This window comes from Anopheles stephensi, chromosome 2 (assembly GCF_013141755.1).
Source record: "Anopheles stephensi strain Indian chromosome 2, UCI_ANSTEP_V1.0, whole genome shotgun sequence".
NCBI classification, from domain to species: domain Eukaryota; kingdom Metazoa; phylum Arthropoda; class Insecta; order Diptera; family Culicidae; genus Anopheles; species Anopheles stephensi.
The window spans coordinates 49,825,997-49,844,947 of record NC_050202.1 but is presented as its reverse complement, the minus strand read 5'-3'; the positions used below and the strand labels follow the sequence as shown (position 1 = coordinate 49,844,947).

At 47.7% G+C, this 18,951-nt stretch overlaps 1 protein-coding gene across 4 annotated transcripts in view; it reads left to right on the top strand.

The window, feature by feature from the left end:
- LOC118502530 (protein crumbs) overlaps positions 1-17,792 on the top strand; it is a 34,502-nt gene extending 16,710 nt beyond the window's left edge. The window contains exons 2-12 of one of the 4 annotated variants that reach the window (XR_004905052.1): positions 2,037-2,180; positions 7,608-8,816; positions 9,077-9,289; positions 9,547-10,241; positions 10,303-12,443; positions 12,894-14,041; positions 14,108-14,229; positions 14,298-14,542; positions 14,599-14,770; positions 14,952-15,094; positions 16,314-16,450. Coding sequence is in view for 3 of the 4 variants with exons in the window: in XM_036034795.1 (XP_035890688.1) it covers positions 2,037-2,180; positions 7,608-8,816; positions 9,077-9,289; positions 9,547-10,241; positions 10,303-12,443; positions 12,894-14,041; positions 14,108-14,229; positions 14,298-14,542; positions 14,599-14,770; positions 14,952-15,017; positions 16,314-16,544 (6,386 nt within the window). In the remaining variant the exon portion in view is untranslated. Of the gene's footprint in view, positions 1-2,036; positions 2,181-7,607; positions 8,817-9,076; positions 9,290-9,546; positions 10,242-10,302; positions 12,444-12,893; positions 14,042-14,107; positions 14,230-14,297; positions 14,543-14,598; positions 14,771-14,951; positions 15,095-16,313 lie in introns of all 4 variants that reach the window. The other 3 variants (XM_036034795.1, XM_036034797.1, XM_036034796.1) reach the window with 3 other exon arrangements.
- The last annotated feature ends 1,159 nt before the right edge of the window (positions 17,793-18,951 follow it).

Genomic DNA, 18,951 nt, shown 5'->3' with positions numbered 1-18,951 from the left:
GGAGAAATTATGTGAATTTCTAGCGGATTTTGATGAACCACTGAATGGGTTAATCTATCGCCATGTGTGTGTGTGTGGTTTCGTTGTGATTGTGGTTGAGGCAATGGAAATCGGGGACAAAAAATACCTCACATGCCAATTCTATTGGGAACGTTGGGAGGTTTTTTGCTTTTCGTCACCTCCCTATTCGTGTCTTTGCCACTTTGAGGGGCCACGAGTACCATGAGAAGTATTTTAAATAGTGGATCGAAGCGAGGCTTTTTTTCACTCACATTGGTTCTTGAAGCATTTAACGTTTTATGCAATGTCATGACATCAATTTATGTAACGGGACTACACGTGTTTTTTTTATCACACGTTCGAATATACAGATTTGAGTGAAATGTTTGAGGATGCGAATTAGATAGGAATAACTGTCCGTTTATTGTAGTGTCAAAATGCCACCCGGTATGAGCTGAGTGGGTTCGTCTTATTCGTGTTCTTCGTGAAAATATGGAATTAGAATAAAATTCATTTTGAAATTAAGTAGATACATACTGTGTTAACAATTTGTATCTATTAATTTAAACAAGATCATGAACAAGCAATCAAAAAATAGCCTGATTGAACGATTTTTCATTCGAATACTCTTTGTTCTAGCGATCCACCCAACTCCCAATTGCGGATCAAGCCTCTTAGAGGCCCTAAGCAGAATGGGGGCGGTCCGGTGGCAAAGGCGACAGCGGCACCAGTCTTCACACCGCAGGGCCGAGATTCAAATCCCATCCGGACCGCTTCCCCGTGCGCAAGGCTGACTCTCTTGCTACTGGTAAAATCAAGTCACAGAAAGCCAGAAATGGCAGACCGAGACCTCTCGAAGTTGTAGTGTCAAGGAAAAAGAAGAAGAAGAAGCAGAATGAATTTTAGAGGCCTCCCTTACACAGCGAATCTGCTGACTGGGGCAAGGCCAGAGGCCAAGCACAGCCACTACACGAAGCCTCTTATTTAGTTCGGGATTCTGTAAAGGAACGAAGCTTCCAGGATCACACAGCCTGTCTATAGGAAGCCTGTGTTGTAAAGGATAGGAAAGCTCCCTTTGAATGCTCAGGGTTTCAAATATCTGTTTAGTTAGCTTATACTATGATCCGCCTCTATGCACATATGGAGATATTTTTCCAACAAAATTGAAGTTCTGTTAGCTCTATCGTCGAGCTATAAAGTGAGGCGCTTTCTGACTACAGGACCTATCCAATTCGACTTTTACATCCCAATATTATCTTAACTGGCCTGGTCCTAGCGTCCTGGCAGTCTGTGCGATGATGATATGCATCAGAAGCTAACAATCCCTAACTAAAACATCACTGACAAGATCAGTATTTTTATACAAAATTCCCAGTCGAAGTCATTCGAAGTTTTAGCAGTTGCTCGAAATGTGTAGCTAGGGTCTGTATTTCTCAAACTCACTAGATCACTTCGGTTAGCTGATCGAGGAGATCGAGGTAGCCTAGTAGCTTAAGGCATAACACTCACAGTTATGTTTCGTGACGATCGTTCTTGAAGCGCACTTTGCTAAATTAGATGAAAGCCTTTCGATATCGCTTCTTCAATATTTTCTCACTACGAATAAATACTTCCTGAACGATTGATTTTAAGCTAGTTTCGAGTATACTAAGCCTTAGTATCCAGTAATGGCAGGACCTCTGGAGGTTGTAGAGGAACTTTACCAATTTTTTTTACACAATTAGGACGAATTTAGCTACAATGTCTCTCCTAAACTAATTATATTTTTAACTAAGCAAATAAATCCTATTTATAGTAATAATATCATTAAATTCTATAAACTTCTATCCACCAAGCCATAAAAAGTATCAAACCAACTGTTAACTCTACTCAGAATGATCGAGTTATAAAAGACGTACAACAAGAAAGAACCTGCAAAAAGAAGCTACCAAACATTCCGTTAATGTATTGCTGCTGATTCCACAATAAATTGCATCTCAAATAGATTGTTTTAATTTAACGTTTCGTTTGTGCTTTTTTTCTCTTCTGTTTTGCAGTGATGATCCTTCAGTGTTCGGTACCGACCGTGACGGCGATACAGACGGAAAAGGAAGCCTACTTCAATGGATCTGCCTACCTGAGGTTAAAAACGCCAATGACCCTATGGAGCTATTCGGCGATTAGTTTCAAGTCGTGCCGAGGTAAGTCAGTAGAAACCGCGTCCGCCAGTAGAAGGTTTTCCACCAACAGTCTTCATGGTTGCAAGAACGTACCAAGCCAGCGTGCCAGGTTTGTTCACGAAACAACGGTGCTGTAGCCAGCTACCGCCGCCAGTGGTCATTTTCAAGTTCATGGGAAAGGGTTTCCTTCGCGAAACTTGGGTGGCAAATGGGTGAAACATTCTCCTTGCTGGGGCGTTTTTCTTTTGTTAAGAAAGGAGTTGTTTTGCCAACGATATGATACTACAAGGGGAAAAAAACTCGGCTAGAACAAGCAGCACCTCGAACATCCACGGTCAGTTGACGCTGGTCGTTACGCTTCGCGGATCATCGAAAAACTGTATCTCCATCAACTGGCCTTCCCCTCTGCTACTTCTCCTCCTGCCTCCTCCCATTTACAACTGACCACAAACTCGAATGGACTTGGGCAACGTTCCACCGCAGAGCGCGCTGGGTGGCAATAATGAAAAATCATAATAAAATTGAACCAAAAGACGACCGTTCGCCTCGATCACGGCGGACAATCGGTAGGTTTTGATGTGCAATGATGTGTGCTTCTGCGGCAGTTCATTACGAGGAAGCAACCCGAGGGCTAGTGGCCGGCCAGAATGATGCAACGCGAGCACGTGGAGCGTACCGTTGCCATACCATAGCGCCATTTAGCATAGTTGGAAGTTGGTAACGGTAGCGTAATCGAACCGCAGCACACTGCTATAAAAGCTAGGCGCAAAGTAAACTAAACGCAAAAAAACAGCACACACCCCGGAGCGGAGCGGTTTTAATTTAGCGATAGGATAAATAAAAATTCCTTCCATGAACAAGAAAAGCACATAGGCCTTTCTCGCTTCTTCATGCTGAATGGATGGATGATCATCACGAAATCCACAGATCGTCAGAATGAAATGGTACGATCGAAGTTGCTGAATGAGAATGAAGTGGATCTATTCATAATGAAACACTCATTGAGTCTCCGATAGACAAGCAGCAGAAGGAAAGTTGGTTGAAGTTTAATCTAAAGCGCTGCAAACAAAATGCCTCTCAATGGTTGAAATAATATGGCTTAACAAGTGGTACCTCATATCTACAGTTTCACAAGCATAAGGCGAGGTGCGATATGGAGGTTTCGACGGTTCTCTTCTTTAAACATTTTCCCATCCAAGTCAGTTTCAAACGAACATAAATCTTCCAACAATGGAACGGTGGCGACTGGCTCTAACAGCGTATTGTTCGCACGATCTTCACACCACGATCACGTTGGTGTGGAATGTTTTTGCATCCCGATATGTACGTCGATAGCTCAGTAACGAAGCAGTCCGATGGGAAAATGGCCAAAAATGAACAATGACAGCTTTGGAAAATAATTGAAACATTCTCTGTTCCAAAAATGCCTTCTTAAAAAAACGTTTAAGCCCTAAACAACACTTTCACTATCCTTCACTCTCTCACACACGGCTCGAGTGGAACGAAACGGTTTTAGGGAAATGTAAAACCACCTCAAAAAAACAATTGTACACCACATCACTTTCCATCACTTTATCGACGAACAATGAAATGCACGAAAATTTAATAGACCGGAAAAGCGTCACCACGTCTGCGTGTATCGACGGGCGTGTTCGTGCGTTGTAGTGCAAGGTGTTTGCGTCTCAGTACAACACTTCCCAAAAAAACGGGGGCCACCCCTGCCCGAAGCCTGCTGGTGAGAGATTCTGTTTGCCTCAACCCATGCTGAAAATCGGAGATCAAAATTTCTCTTTCACTGGCCGACGCACGAAACCACTAATCAGTGCAGCAGCGCTGTGTGAAGTTACAAGTTAGTAAGAGAAAAGCAACGTCGATTTTCCCCCTTACGAGCGTTCCTATGCTGTTAATCGCAAGCTAATTGGTATGTGCCGTAGAGTGAGTTGTGGTTGAGGTGAGGTGTGGAGGTTTTTGTTTTCATGCTGATTGTACAGATGGATGCAAGTATAGACATTAATTTAGGGGGTTTTTTGTGAGGTTAGTCTACAACAATGCAGCTGTTGCTGTTGTGGGTTACGCTGGGTTGGATATATCAGTGGGAAAGACTAGTATAGTTCTTTATACTTATACAAGAGTATAGAGAGTTTATAAATTTTCGGAGATTTGAAAGCTTATATAGTTGAAATGAAATATCTCAGACGATTTTAAGTACACGGTTTTGGAACTTGGAAGTCAAGCAAGGTCTAATGCCCAATGCAAAGACGATCACCATCACTTTTCATAGGATCAGCTCCTATTCTAATATCAGTTGATCTAGTGATCTTGGATATTTAGATACCTCGACTTGGACTGATGATAATCTCAGATTCAGATTTCTGATTTTGAAAGATCATAGAAAGACCAGAACTGATCTATGGCCAAAGCAGTGGAGAAATTTTTGATTATGTTAGATTTTTTTCCCTGAGCAAAGACGTGGGAAATAGAAATGGACATTCTGATCAGCGGCTATAACAGTTTTTGCTTCATTTTCTTACATCTAAACGTCTAAAACTGGACATTCATCGGCAACCTTCAAGCAGAAATTCAAAGTAGAAGAGGATAATCAAGACTAATTCGTCAATAGATCTTAAATTTGTGAATCATTGATCCAGAAATCATACCATCCCGTCCAAACGACGAAGATTGTGGAAGAATGTCCTGGATTATATGGACCTCTCTAAGGCCATGCCTACCATTTCTGGTTTACTAGTCTTATTGATACCGCGTAATTGCATAGTCAGTCTCACTATCGCCTCAGATGGTATTTGAAACCCAGTCCTGTCGTGTGAAGACCGGCGCCGTTGTCGCATCTACCACAGAACCTAAAGAATATATTCACATGTTGTAAAAAATGAGTCGTCCATGTTTGAGATGAAGTTCACAATTAGAAGAATATAATGCTTGTCTAAGCGCGTTTTAGTAAACGCGTCGTTGATCGATGAGGCTCACAACTAACCTCAGCAGTGATCAGCAGAATTATTTGGTCGAAACTCTGTCGGAGGACATCATCCAATTATTCTACAGCCATAGCCATAGGTCACAGACGAAACTGTTCCTAAGCTCCGCATATAGCTGACAATCTTCAACGTCCACGACATCTTGTCTGGATTTTTCTCCATCCGATTATCACTTTTTTGGGTCAAAATTGAGTAATAGTACTCAAAATAAGATCGTTAATTTGTTTATGTTGGATATCATAGAACTGCTACTCTTAAAAGTTTGTGTTGATTTTCAATACTTCCTTTTTCCTTATATTTCATCATGTTAATCCTTAAAACAAAATTGTAACTTCCACAAACAAGTGTCATAGTAATTTCAATGGATCCTATCGATTTAACGAATGTTATCCAACATTCCTGCCAAAAGTCGACTATCTTTAGCCTTACTTGTGTGAAGCTTATAAGAATTCTCCTTCCATCTCCAAAAGTTACCTCTCGATGCAGCAGTGGCACACATATTTAACACAAGCAGCACGTTGTTGAGTCATGCGCCATGTTTGTCTTTTTTTCCCCTTGTCTTGCGGTATGAGCGGTTCACGCACAACTGCATCGCTGCACAACTGCACCGCAGCTCGAGCACAAGTTACTCCACCGCCCGATTGTGTGTGTGTGTGCATTAGTACTTCCAAAAGCGCATGTACATATCGCAAACGTAGACAGCTGCGCATGCCTGCAAACGCCACATTGTACTTCAATTTTTCGCCTTACTTCTATGTTTCCAATTTAAGCTAAAACAAGCGATATCTCGTTTCGACCGAACAACACTTCGGGCAGACACGCACAGCGAGTAGTTTTGTGGCGCTTGAGCCCAGCTGGCGTTGAGTCATCGGTATGCAACCCTTAAGCCTTAAGCCAAACTTTGATCCCTCGCTCCATTTGCGTGCCGGGCGATGAAACCGGATTTTCGGGCGCAAACTTCCCGAGTCAGCACAACCTATCTCACGAAATAGGCCATACGGGAGAGAAAAAGCGTTACCGTCTGTAGGAAGTAGGTTCTTCTCGAAGTGTCGCACGGTAAGTAAATTTCGTACAGTGTCTCGTGACGGTAAATTAGGCCACCACACGATCGTTAGCTCGATCACACACGTGCATGCACTGCGGGTTCCCGGTTCCGGTAACATCAGCCAGTCTGTGACCCTGTTCCGCGGGTTCGCAACCGGTGTGGAACCGTTCGTTCTTTTGGCCAGCGGAAACTCGGCCGGTAATCTAGTTCCAGTTTTCCCGTCATAACCCGCACCACAACTGGCCGGGTCGGGATGCAGTTATTTGTGTTTTGTTTGTTTTGTTTGCCGGAAACCCCGTTAGAGTGGTCGTTTTTCGTTTCTTTTTTTGTTGCTGGCTTAGTAAGGTTGTAAACAGTGTCCGAGGTGCGAAGTGCGAACGATGTGACAGTTTTGAGTAAAAGCAATGACGGCGCTTTTTCGAGCTGTTTGGCTGGCTTCCCTTCCGCTAGAAAACGGTTGCTTCACTGGCAATGTTTTCATCCACTCACAGGCACAACATAGGTGTGACCGAGTGCTTAAAACGGTTCATTAAAACCGACAAATAACCGAGTGACAACGCGACGACCGACAAACGCTGACCATGCCGGAGACACCGCGGTGGTTCAAGTTTTCCTGTCGTTGGACTGTGAAAAAATACTCATTTTCATTTTTCTGTGCTGTTCCACTCCAACCGTAGTTCCTTTTTCCGGAGGTGACAAATTGGGCTTTGCGTCCGTAACTGTGTCAGCACACACGGTGGGTTTGTTATAAGCGCTTCCTGCAAAATGGTCCACTGAGACTTCTATTGGAAGAGATCAGTAATTACACGCTGCGCAGGGCAATAGGGGAAAACATCATTTCACAAGTGTATTGAGTTTGAAATTTTGAGTCCACCCATTGTCTTCTCTAAACGACTCGTAAAATCCGAATATTGAGATCACCTGCGATGCCATAAATTCCGTTGTTTCTAAGCCAAGCTACAACTCAATCTGATCCAATCCAAGCATCTCACTTGTAAGTTCGTTTCTCATTTCCTCGGGGCTTCGGACAAGTGGCAACAAACTCCCGACGATACCTTTAACTCTCGGCAATGTGATCTAGTTTCGGTCGGCAACTGTATTCAAATATGTGGAAGTCCAACACAAAGTTGCATATGGCGAAAGCTACCGTTCCGTAACGATCAAGCATTTGGGGAATTGTTTCTAAGGACCAATCTTTTCTCCATACACCGATTCACAATCATTTACTGGGTCAGTCGTTCTGAGCCAGGTCTTCTGATTTCCATACAATACAAACGGCTCGTACCATTCGTCTCCGCTCAAACGGTCTGTTGCATCCTATTTCGTTGTCCTCCCAGCGTAGATCATAGATCAACCAACCTGCTGCCACCAATAATCAGCCTCATCCGTATCCGATCTCGTACTTTGCAGGTGGAGAAATTCTCTCCCAACGCTATTCAGGTCACGCCCTACTGGTGTCCGTCCTGCCGGACTGGGTGTCCATCGTGCTGTCCACGCCCGCCCAGCAACCGATCGAGGCGCGCGTGACCGGCCGTCTGCTGGACAACAAATGGCACACGCTCGAGTTCATCTACCAGGCCGGCACGCTGTACTGCGTGATCGACAAACAGTCGACCCCGATCGCGAACCAGAGCTACAACGCACCGCTGATACTCGATCAGGAGATCAAAAACGAGGCGGCCGTGCTGATACTGGGCAAGCAGTTCTCGGGCTGCCTGCTGCACGGTCCCGGCCTGGTGTTCAACTCGAGCGCCATGAACGCGGAAGCGGTCGTATTCGGACCGTGTCCGTTGGCCGCCGGTCCGTGCTCGGATCATGACGTGCTGGAGGGCATCCCGGTCGACTACTGCTCGCACGATCCGTGCATGCAGCACGGGACGTGCATTTCGCGATCGGACTCGTACGAGTGTCACTGTACGGCACGGTTCAAGGGCAAGAACTGTGAGATCGATATGGGTCCTCCGTGTCAGTCGTACCCTTGCCAGCACGGTGGCTCCTGCAGCGAGGACAGCAAGGGCGAGTACAGATGCACGTGCGCACCGGGCTACACGGGCGCGGTTTGCGAGACGGAACTGAGCGTCCATCCGCTGTGTGAGAAGAATCCGTGCGTTAACAATGGGACGTGCAGAGTGGCACCCGGCACCAGCAATGTCGAGTGCGACTGTCTCAAGGGTTTCATCGGGATGCGTTGCGAGATCAACTGGGACGATTGTAAGTCGAACGTGTGTCTTAACGGCGGCCGGTGCATTGACGGCGTGGATGCGTTCACCTGCGACTGCAAAGGTACGGGCTATGGCGGTACGCTCTGTCAGAACAACATCGACGAATGTCTGACCAACCCGTGCCTGAACGGTGGCACCTGCTTCGATACGTACGGGTCGTTCCTGTGCGATTGTCCGTCCGGTTTTACCGGACCCAAGTGTCAGATGAGCGTGAACGAGTGCAAATCACAACCGTGCCAGAATGGAGGAACGTGTATTGATACGCGGGAAGGATTCGAATGTCGCTGCATTCCCGGTTACAGTGGGGCGCTGTGTGAGCTGGAACCTGGCTGTGGACAGTGTCCACCGGATTCGGAGTGTGTCGCTGGACGATGCGTTTGTAAACCGGGTACCACAGGTAGGCAAAGTAGTTCCCAATTATTTAGACTTCAAATCACTCCCAAAGTAGCCCAAAGCTGTCCAATGTCCTCAGGGACATCACCATGATCACGAAAGCACCTGTAGACATAGCTCATACATCCATCCCAACATTTTGTAGTCCGATAAGCACTTCAAAATTCAAAATTTCTCAAAAACACTTTTTTACCACTGGCCACCATTTTTCTTCTTTCCGTTTTTACACCCCACCCCACCCCGTTCTTTCCGCTCCAATTGTAGGGATGGTAGGGCTTTGTGTAGAGCAAGTCACTGCCGCCGCCATCGCTACGATCACGACCAACGTCAATGCCGCCGGCACAAGTGCACAGAAATCCCAGGCCCTCACTAATGCATGCGCTAGCTATTGCTACAATGGCGCCAGCTGCGTCCCGGCCGGAACTGCCGCCGGCTTCGGTCAAAATTTAACCTGTATTTGTGCTAGCGGATACACAGGTTGGCTTATTATGTATACCTTAATGCTCATCGTTTGCAAGCACTCGTCGGTGTTTACTGCACGCTAGGCATGCACAGGTCTAGCCTGTTTGGTTTTGGGGATCAACATTGGGAAGGAAATACCAAAATGGCCACTAACGTTCCAGAGCATCAGAAGCTTGGTAGCCATTTTGATGTTCATTTCCATCCCAAGATCCTCGGATCACTTTCGATGATCATTTTCTAATATCTCTTCTCTTCGCATGCCATCACCTCAGGATCTCGCTGTGAATCGCCCATCGCCCTACCGTACTCCGACGAATGTAACTGCCTTAACGGTGGAAGCTGTGCATCGAATGGATCGACCTGTCTTTGTCCCCCGGGTTACGAAGGTATACGCTGCGAACAAACGATCGGCAACAACATTTGCAACCCATCGAACTGTGCCGAACCGTACCGGTGCATCGGTGGTAAATGTCAGTGTCCGGAAAACATGAACTGCGACAATCCGTGTGCGTCTTCGCCGTGTCTACACAACGGGTCCTGCTATCAGCAGGGTCAGAGTTTTGCCTGCAAGTGTACGTCTGGGTTTGAAGGAAAGCGGTGCGAGAACGACATCGACGAGTGCAAGAACGATGGTATCTGCGGGAATGGAATCTGTCAGAATACGCCCGGCTCGTTCCGGTGTTTCTGTACGCCCGGGTATACGGGGCTGAACTGCGATGTGGATGTGGACGAATGCTTAAGCCATCCGTGCAAGAACAATGCCGAGTGTCAGAATAAGCAGAACGACTACGAGTGTATCTGCCCGGCGGGATATACGGGCAAGGATTGTAGTGTGGACATCGATGAGTGCGAGAGTAACCCGTGCTCTAAGGGCTCGAGCTGTGTCGATCAGGTGGCCAACTTTACGTGCATGTGTGTCCCGGGCATGACGGGACGGTTGTGCGAGATCGATATTGACGACTGTGAGGTAAGGATGAAGGAGTAAACATAAAAACCGGTTTACTAATGTCCACGCTTTCTGTTCACAGAGTCAACCATGTCAGAACGGAGGACGGTGCATCGATCAGTTGGGTGGATTCCAGTGCGACTGTAATGCTACCGGCTATTCGGGTATCTACTGCCAGACGAACATCAACGAGTGTGAATCGAACCCGTGCACCAACGGGGCCGAATGTGTGGACAAGATCAACGACTATCAGTGCAACTGCTTCCCGGGATACACGGGCAAGAACTGTGAGGAGGACATTGACGAGTGTGAGAGTGTGCCCTGCCTGTACGGAGGCACGTGCTTGCAGCGCTCCAACTACACCCTGTATCAACCACTGCCGATCGTTGGAGCGAAGGGTCTACCGGTCCACTTTGCTCAACCGTTCTCCTACTCGATTGCGGCCGGGTACGAGTGTATCTGTGTGCCCGGTACGATGGGCTCGAACTGTGAGACGAACATCAACGAGTGCGAGAGTAATCCTTGCAAGAATGGAGGCTGTGTGGATGGTGTCGGCAACTATACGTGCGAGTGCGATCCTGGCTTCGAGGGTTCTCACTGCGAAACGGATATTGATGAGTGTCTGAAGTATAGGCCGTGCGTGCACGGAACGTGTATGGATGGGCGTAACAACTACATCTGCGACTGTGACGGGCTTTGGGGTGGCAAGAACTGCTCGGTACAGCTGACGGGTTGCGTGAAGGAACCGTGCCTGAACGGTGGCACCTGTGTGCCGTATCTGGAGAACGAAACACAGCACAAGTTCAACTGCTCGTGCCATCAAGGGTTCCAGGGTAAGACGTGCGACACGGTGACGACAATGTCGCTGGTGGCCAGCAGTCTGCTCGTGGTGAACACAACCCGCGACGAAGGATATGACATTCAGCTGCGCTTCAAGACAACCCTGCCGAACGGAATACTCGCCTTCGGGAATGGTGCCACTTCGTACATACTTGTGCTGAACAATGGTCGGCTGAATCTACATTCGGCCCTGCTGAATCGCTGGGACGGTGTGTTTATTGGCTCGGAGCTGAACAACAGCAAATGGCAGAAAGTGTTTGTGGCGATCAACTCCTCCCATCTGGTCCTTTCGGCTAACGATGAGCAGACGATCTACCCCATCAACTCGTACGAAGGAACCAACGGAAGCAATACGTCCTTCCCGATCACGTACCTCGGCGGCACAATCCCATCGTTAGCGCAACCCTACCTAAAGCACATCGCACGCGCCGTCTCGAGCTTCGTAGGCTGCATGGAGGATGTCGTTATCAACGGGCAATGGGTGCTGCCAGGGCAGGAGCAAGAATTCACCACCCTGCACAACATCGACACCGGCTGCCCACGAACGCCGCAGTGTGATCCTAACCCGTGCCACTCGAACGGTCACTGTACCGATCTGTGGCATACGTTCTCGTGCAGCTGCCAACGACCACACCTGGGACACACGTGCAAGTACAACATCACCGCGGCAACGTTCGGGCACGAAAACACTACCAACTCCGCCGTCAAGGTGACGGTAAGCGATGTGGCCCGCCGAGCGATCCGATCCGTGCTAGATATCTCCATGTTTATCCGTACGCGCAAACCCTCCGGTCAGGTGTTCTATCTCGGTTCCGACCCGGACAATCAAAACGCCAACGCGAACCAATCGCCTAGCGATGATTCGTACGTTGCCGCTTTCCTGTCCAAAGGCGAGCTGTTGGTGCGCATGATCTTCAACGACACACCGGAAGGATATACGGTCGGTGGCAACAAGCTCGACAACGGCTATCTGCATCTGATCGAAGTGATCCGCAACTCGACGCTCATTCAGGTGAAGCTGAATGGAACGGAATACTTCCGCAAAACGCTCTCCACGTCGGGTCAGCTGAATGCTCAAGTACTGTATCTTGGCGGACCACCACCAAACGCTGACACAATCAACAGCTTGTACAAGGACGACTCCGAGAAGCAGTACTTCAAGGGTATCATCCAGGACGTGCAGGTGTCGAATGGATCGCATGCAATGATCGTGGAGCTGTATCCGCTCGGCAACGAAACGGAGGGACTGGAACTGCCGGCACCATTCGGGCAGGTTACGATTGATCGCAACTCTGTGCTGGAGGGTATTGTGTCGGATGATCTATGCCGCAGTCAACCGTGCTATCACGACGCGTACTGCGAAAACACCTGGAACGATTTCATGTAAGCACTAACGATAAGAAACCTGCTCCGCAAAGCTATTAACCAAGGATCCGCTTCAAGCTATTTAGAATAATTACCGGTGAAGATCGTGAAACATGATCCACTAATCGAACGATCTGCGCTACTCCATAGCTATTAACATGCGACTGGCATTTCTCTCTATTTGACTCTCCATTCACATTAACATGCTCCGTCGGTACATTCTTACATTCGCTCGACTGTCAGGACAGTCGGTGCAAGTGGTTAAGCTTTGTGGAATCGTTAGCGGATATGAAAAGATTCTGGAACAAGCTATCCATAGCTAGGTAAAGGATATCCCCCCTCTGAATTACCTGTTGGCTAGTCTTCCCGTCTAGAGTTGATCGTCATCCCTCTTAAATGATCACTTTATAGGATGTTTGACGCACGTTTACTAACTTCTAACCCATGGCTTTTCCCCCGTTTACACAGCTGTACATGTCCCCGTGGCTACAAGGGCAAATACTGTCAGGACATTCAGTTCTGCGAGCTGCAAAAGTGTCCGATGAATGCGACCTGCCAGAATCTCGACGCCGGCTACGAGTGTATCTCCAACATGACGTTCCACGACGATAAGGAACCGCTCGTGTTCACGTTCGACGAACCGGACCGGAAGGACATCAGCATGGACACGATCGAAATTTCCTACCGCACCAAGTTCGGTGGCACACTGCTGTACGTGCACGATGGCGATATGTACTTCGAGATCTCGACCATCCGCCAGCTGGTCACGATCTCCTGGCTGCTGTCCGGCGATCTGCCCGAAACGCATCGCTTCGAGCGGGAGCTAGCAGGGGACGACGATAGCTACGATTGGCACACGCTGCTCGTGAAGGTTAGCCAGGGCGGTAAGCTGGAGGCCGGCTGGAAGGGTTGGGAAACGGCAATCGATCCACAGCCGAGTCTAACGGCCGACATCGACTACTTCGCGTTCCGGCATTTGTTCTCCGGCCGGCAGCAGATCTACATCGGCGGTATGCCCGAGATGGCACACATCGAGAACAATTCCGTTGTAAGCGGTGGCATTGACAAGGGTTCGTCGTTCAAGGGATGTCTCGGGGAGACGCGTGTCGGTGGATTTTTGCTGCCGTACTTCCCGCACGAGCTGATCTATCCGGATACGTTCAATCTGACGCAGGGGCACTTTAAGCTTAACTCAACCCAACCGGAGCAGGGCTGCATTTTGTGCTTCCAGCAGTCGTGCAAAAATGGAGGCATTTGCAGCAATCCGTCGGAACAGTACGCGTGTGAGTGTCCGGCTGGGTATGAGAGTGACGATTGCTCGCAAAACATTGACGAATGTCTGTCGGCGAACTGTATGAATGGAGCGACCTGTGTGGATGGTGTGGCAAGCTTCACCTGCCAGTGTCTGGAGGGATACGAGGGTCAGCTGTGTGAGATCGAGATCAACGAGTGTGACTCTAACCCGTGCCACAATGGGGGTGTGTGTCAGGATCTGTTGGCAGGGTTCGCGTGCACCTGCACGGAAGAGTATGCTGGACCGCAGTGCGATGTGTTCCGGCTGGTGACGTGCGACAATATGCCCTGTCGCAATGGATCTCGTTGTGTCGATGGATACAGTAAGTGGAATGTCCTCGATTCACGTTGAACACCTCTAGTAACTTGGCCCACTTTGTCTTCAACAGATATGACGACCGGAAACAACTTCACCTGCACGTGCACCGCTGGCTTTGCTGGTCCGCTGTGTGACAAACCGTTCTGTCAGGAGGTACCGTGCCAGCATGGCACATGCGACACAGAAGCCGCGGTAAGGATCGCTATATAAATGCTTCGAGACCGACATATCTGTAACAGAGCTCCTGATCACTTTTCCAGATTCCGAAGTGTAGCTGTGAGCTCGGGTACGTCGGGATGTACTGTGAGACGGAAGTGAACGAGTGTGAATCGGCACCCTGTCTGAATGGTGGCCAGTGCATCGACTTTGTGAACGAGTATCGCTGCAACTGTACCGGCACCGGGTTCGATGGGAAGCACTGCGAGCACGATATCAACGAATGTCTGCAGGAAAGGATCAGTTGCGGTGGTCGCGGTCACTGCATCAATACGGAAGGTTCCTTTAGGTAGGTGTGCCATACGCCATCGGTGGCTCCAATGTCCTAATGTACCTCGATTTTAGGTGCCACTGTGAGGAGGGCATGTGTGGGAAGGATTGTGCCCAGTCCGATCCCTGCCAGGTGAATCCCAACGTTTGTCTCAATGGAGGCGTCTGCGTGGAGGATTGTGATCGTGAGCGAAGGTACTACTGCAACTGCACCGGTGGCTACACGGGCGTCAACTGTTCTGAGCAGGTAAGTCTGATAGGCCTCAGCTGATAGTGTGTTACACTTTCTAACACACACGCCCTCCATCGGGCTTTTCGGTGCTGCATAACTCATCCGGCGATCATTAAACAGATCCTAGATCCTCCAGGCGAGGTCGCACCATCACTTCATGCTCACCACCACCATTTTCTTCTCTCCTATCCTACAGGCCGATAACAGTCTCAATGAAATCAGCTATCTGGACACGGTTTACTACTATGTTCATAACTTTGTGGGGAGTGTTCTATTCTTACTCTAATCAACTCTTTACGCACGCATGGCCGAGATTTGTGCTACTCCCTCTCTCTCTCTGTACATGGTTTTATGTTCATTTGCTTTAAAAAAAACTTTTATAAAACTAACCCTTCGTGTGTGAGTAGAATGTGTTCTAACAAAACTGATCTGTTTGTATAATTTTAAGGGTTTTGGTAATTGCACTACTGTTTTACTAACGCATGCATTTAACAGACAATCTAACGATGGTGATAAATAAGCAACTACAAATTTGGTTTCAATTCCTACGTTCGTGAAGTCTTTGTCTACGTGTTTGTCGATCAGCTGTTCCTCTACTACGAACATTCTAATGCTGAAGATCCTCGATTTAAGATTCAGAATTTCTCTCTAGCGTCATCTGCTCCATAGTCTTCCTGATATAACGAAATGTGGTCAGAATCGTTCAAAACACCTGATCCTACTTCGTTTCATTACTCTCGATGTTGAATTCTTCTTGATGTGTGCCATTTCCTTGGTCGCCGAGGTTTCAGCAGTACTCTGTGTTTCCTCACGATATGATCAGGCTTCTAATGCCATCCGGATCGTCTCTCACTGCTGTCTATCCACCTGCGACTAGCATCAAAACATGGAAGCCAGTCTTCCTCGTAAGGTTGTATAGAGCCAGTAGAAGAGATGTATTTCCAAGATCCCAAGAAAAGAAGAGCACAGAATGACTCTCTTCGGGAACTTGATATGAGAGACAGACTAGACGTCCTATCATTTGTAGAAATTTCCTCGAAGCTTAAGACAAAAGGTTAGGACGCCTCATGTTCGCACTCACAACGAGAAAGATCACAGCCAGGAACTAATCTAAGACTCCGATCTTTATCTACGATTTGACTACTTCTGACGGTTTCAAAATGTCTCTCAACGTCCAATATCTTCAGCTATGCCATGATTTTATTTAACATCACTATTTACTTCATTCAGTTGTTCCAATTTACTATCAATAGTGCCTACTAGACTTCTCATTTTTATTTTTCAACCACGATCACCTTTCACTAACCACCCAACTCTAATAGATCACCTAACCTAACCTATTCAACATTTAAACATAATCAACAACAACACTTGTCACCTAACCGATCACGATCCCGCTGATAGATCTTTAGACCTAACAGACTTCCTGAAATACCTTCTTCGCATGCTTTAAACCATCAGCATCACATAGAACTAATTTCTTGTAGTTAAACAGCATGAGCTGCGGACGCTCGTACAGTACAGTTGCAATAACGAAGGTCCCATCTCCCACTTGCAGGCCACGCTGGAAGCGGAAGAAGCGTCCGGTGCGGACATTGCGCTCATTGTAGTGCCGGTGGTGATCGGCATCCTGACGATAGCCGGCGCACTGATCGGTACGTTCCTGGTGATGGCCCGCAACAAGCGTGCAACGCGCGGAACCTACAGCCCTAGTGCGCAGGAGTACTGCAACCCAAGACTGGAGATGGACAACGTGCTTAAACCACCGCCGGAGGAGCGACTGATATAGTTCTGTGGTAGCCCCCCCCGGTTAACTGTGGAATGCTTTATACGGGGTAGTTTTCTTAGTTTGTCTCTCACTTCCGTCCACACGCTGAAGGTCCTCGTCGCCAGCCACTACTCCTCCTCCTCCTCCTGGTCGAGATGGTTTCTCCCATTCCATGTAATGTTGTCCCATATGGCGCTATGGGAATAGGAACTACACTCACCCCTTACTTAATCCCCAAAAGAATCCGGCCAAACCAAGGGTTCTGATTGTAAAAAGTTAGCATTAAGGTATTCCGAGCTATGGCGATTCGATTGAGAAACGCTTCCACGGCGCTAGGCAAATAATAAAACTGCGACCAACCGATTAAAAACTCAACACACACACACTCACGCAAGGCACCGGCCAGAACGCCACACGGTGCTTTGCTGATGATGCGTTTTATATAAATTTTAATGCACAGTGTTAGTGTTTTGTTTGTTTTGTTTTAACAAGTGTCTGATAACAATGTGATATCCACCAAGATTGGCTCACACCGGCTGCCTGTAACGCGTAACCAGCAGCTAGTTGACGTTGAGCTAGCTAGCTAGAAACAATTGAGGAACGTTGACTGAATCTTAAGACAATCAGACTGCCGTGAAATCACGATATTTCGCTATCCTCTCCCGTTGGTCTTAGCAAAATTGCGACCATTGCCTAAACTGTTTTGTGCCTACAAAATTACGAAGAGAAAAGACGGTGAGCCCAGCCTTTTGATATCCTCACACTCAACATCAACAAAAAACACGCTCAGGACAAAGGTTTTCCGTGCAGGTTGAATTAGAGGTAACTTTTAAAAAAATGCTTAGATAGTATAGTTTTACTCACGGTTGCGTGCTACCGCACTGGGCGTAGGTAATATGAGACAGCGAAACACGGCACAGGATATGCTACAAATCCTATGAATCTTTCAAATCGAAAACAGACCACTGTTAGCTACTTAAAACGAGTTAGTGCGTGCAAGACTCACCACGGTACGGTACAGTAACGCGTATCAACGCGGGTTGATAATTATTGTGTAAAGCAGCACTGTTGTGCAGCCGGTTCTAAATTCGACAGTGTTCAGAACTGTTCGCCGAAAAGTTACTGAATGGCAAGGAAGAGATGGGAAACCCGCGGACCCTAGATGGGGCCTAGAATAAGACTAAACTAAAAAAGTGAATAGCCAGAGTGGTGCGATGCGTTAATAAAGTTCGAACGATCCGAGTGTAGAGCTTGGAGAAGTGTATTTCATCATCAGGCTGTTTTGAGTGCAGTGATCAAAGAAAGAAACAATCGTTAAGTGAGGGAAGAGATCGTCAAGAAAAATGAAGATAGTCAAGAGAAAATGGCAGTCACAGCTTCATTGCTTACCAAGTCTTCGTTGTATTTTGAAGCGACTCATGGAAGCTTAGCCATAGTAAAAAATAATAAAAAGGTAAAGAAATATCGGAAATTTCCTTGCGTCAAGAGATGTTCCTGTCCATCTCCTCTTCAACGTGGCGCTATACAGGGCGACCCATAACTCGGTGACGGAAACTTTGGGAACCATCTTCAATAAGTAAATGCACAGTTTGTCACATAAGTACATTTGAAGCTTTCATGAGAGGCTCACTTTTCATATAAACACATTTGAGGTCCAAGAGGCCTAGTCCAAGCGGCCTGCTCCAAGGGGCCTATTCCAGTGGATCTAATCTAAGAGGCTTGCTTCAAGGGGCCCGCCCTAAGAGTCGGGCCAAGGCCAAAGAGCCTAGTTCAAGAACCTTATTCCTAGGGCCTTATTCCCAGTTCACTTGGCCTAGTCGAGGAGGCTTGCTCTAAAGGGCCAAATCCAAGAGGTCTAGTCTAAGGGAACTGCTCAAAGGGGCCTTTTTCCAAGAGGCTTGCTTTAAGGGGCCCGCCCTAAGAGGCTTAGCTCAAGAGTCCTGCTCTAATTGGCCTAGTACAAAGGGCCTTCTTCAGGAGAAAAAGTCCAAGCGGTTTAGTCTAATTTTCCATTCCATTCGATCTAGTCCAAAGGACTCGTCAAATTGGCTTAACCCAAGGGTCCTGCACTTAGTGGACTAGTCCAATGAACCTGCTCTAAGGGACCTAGTCTAAGAGTCCTAGTCCGAGAGGCCTAGTCGAATGAGCTTCACGGGGCCAAATCCAAGGGGCTTAATTGGCCTGCTTCAAGGGACCGGCCCCAAAAGGCCTAGTTCAAAGCAGCCTGCTCCAAGTGGCCTATTCCAATGAATCTAGTCCAAGGGGCTTGCCTAATCCAAGGGACCTTGTGCAAGAGGTTTAGTCCAAGGGGCCAGCACCTAGGGGCTTAGGCAAAGCGTCCTCGTTCAAAGGGCCTGCTCTAAGTAGCCTAGCTCAAGGGGCCTGCCAAGGAGCCTACTCCAACGGAAATAGTCCAAGATATCCAGTC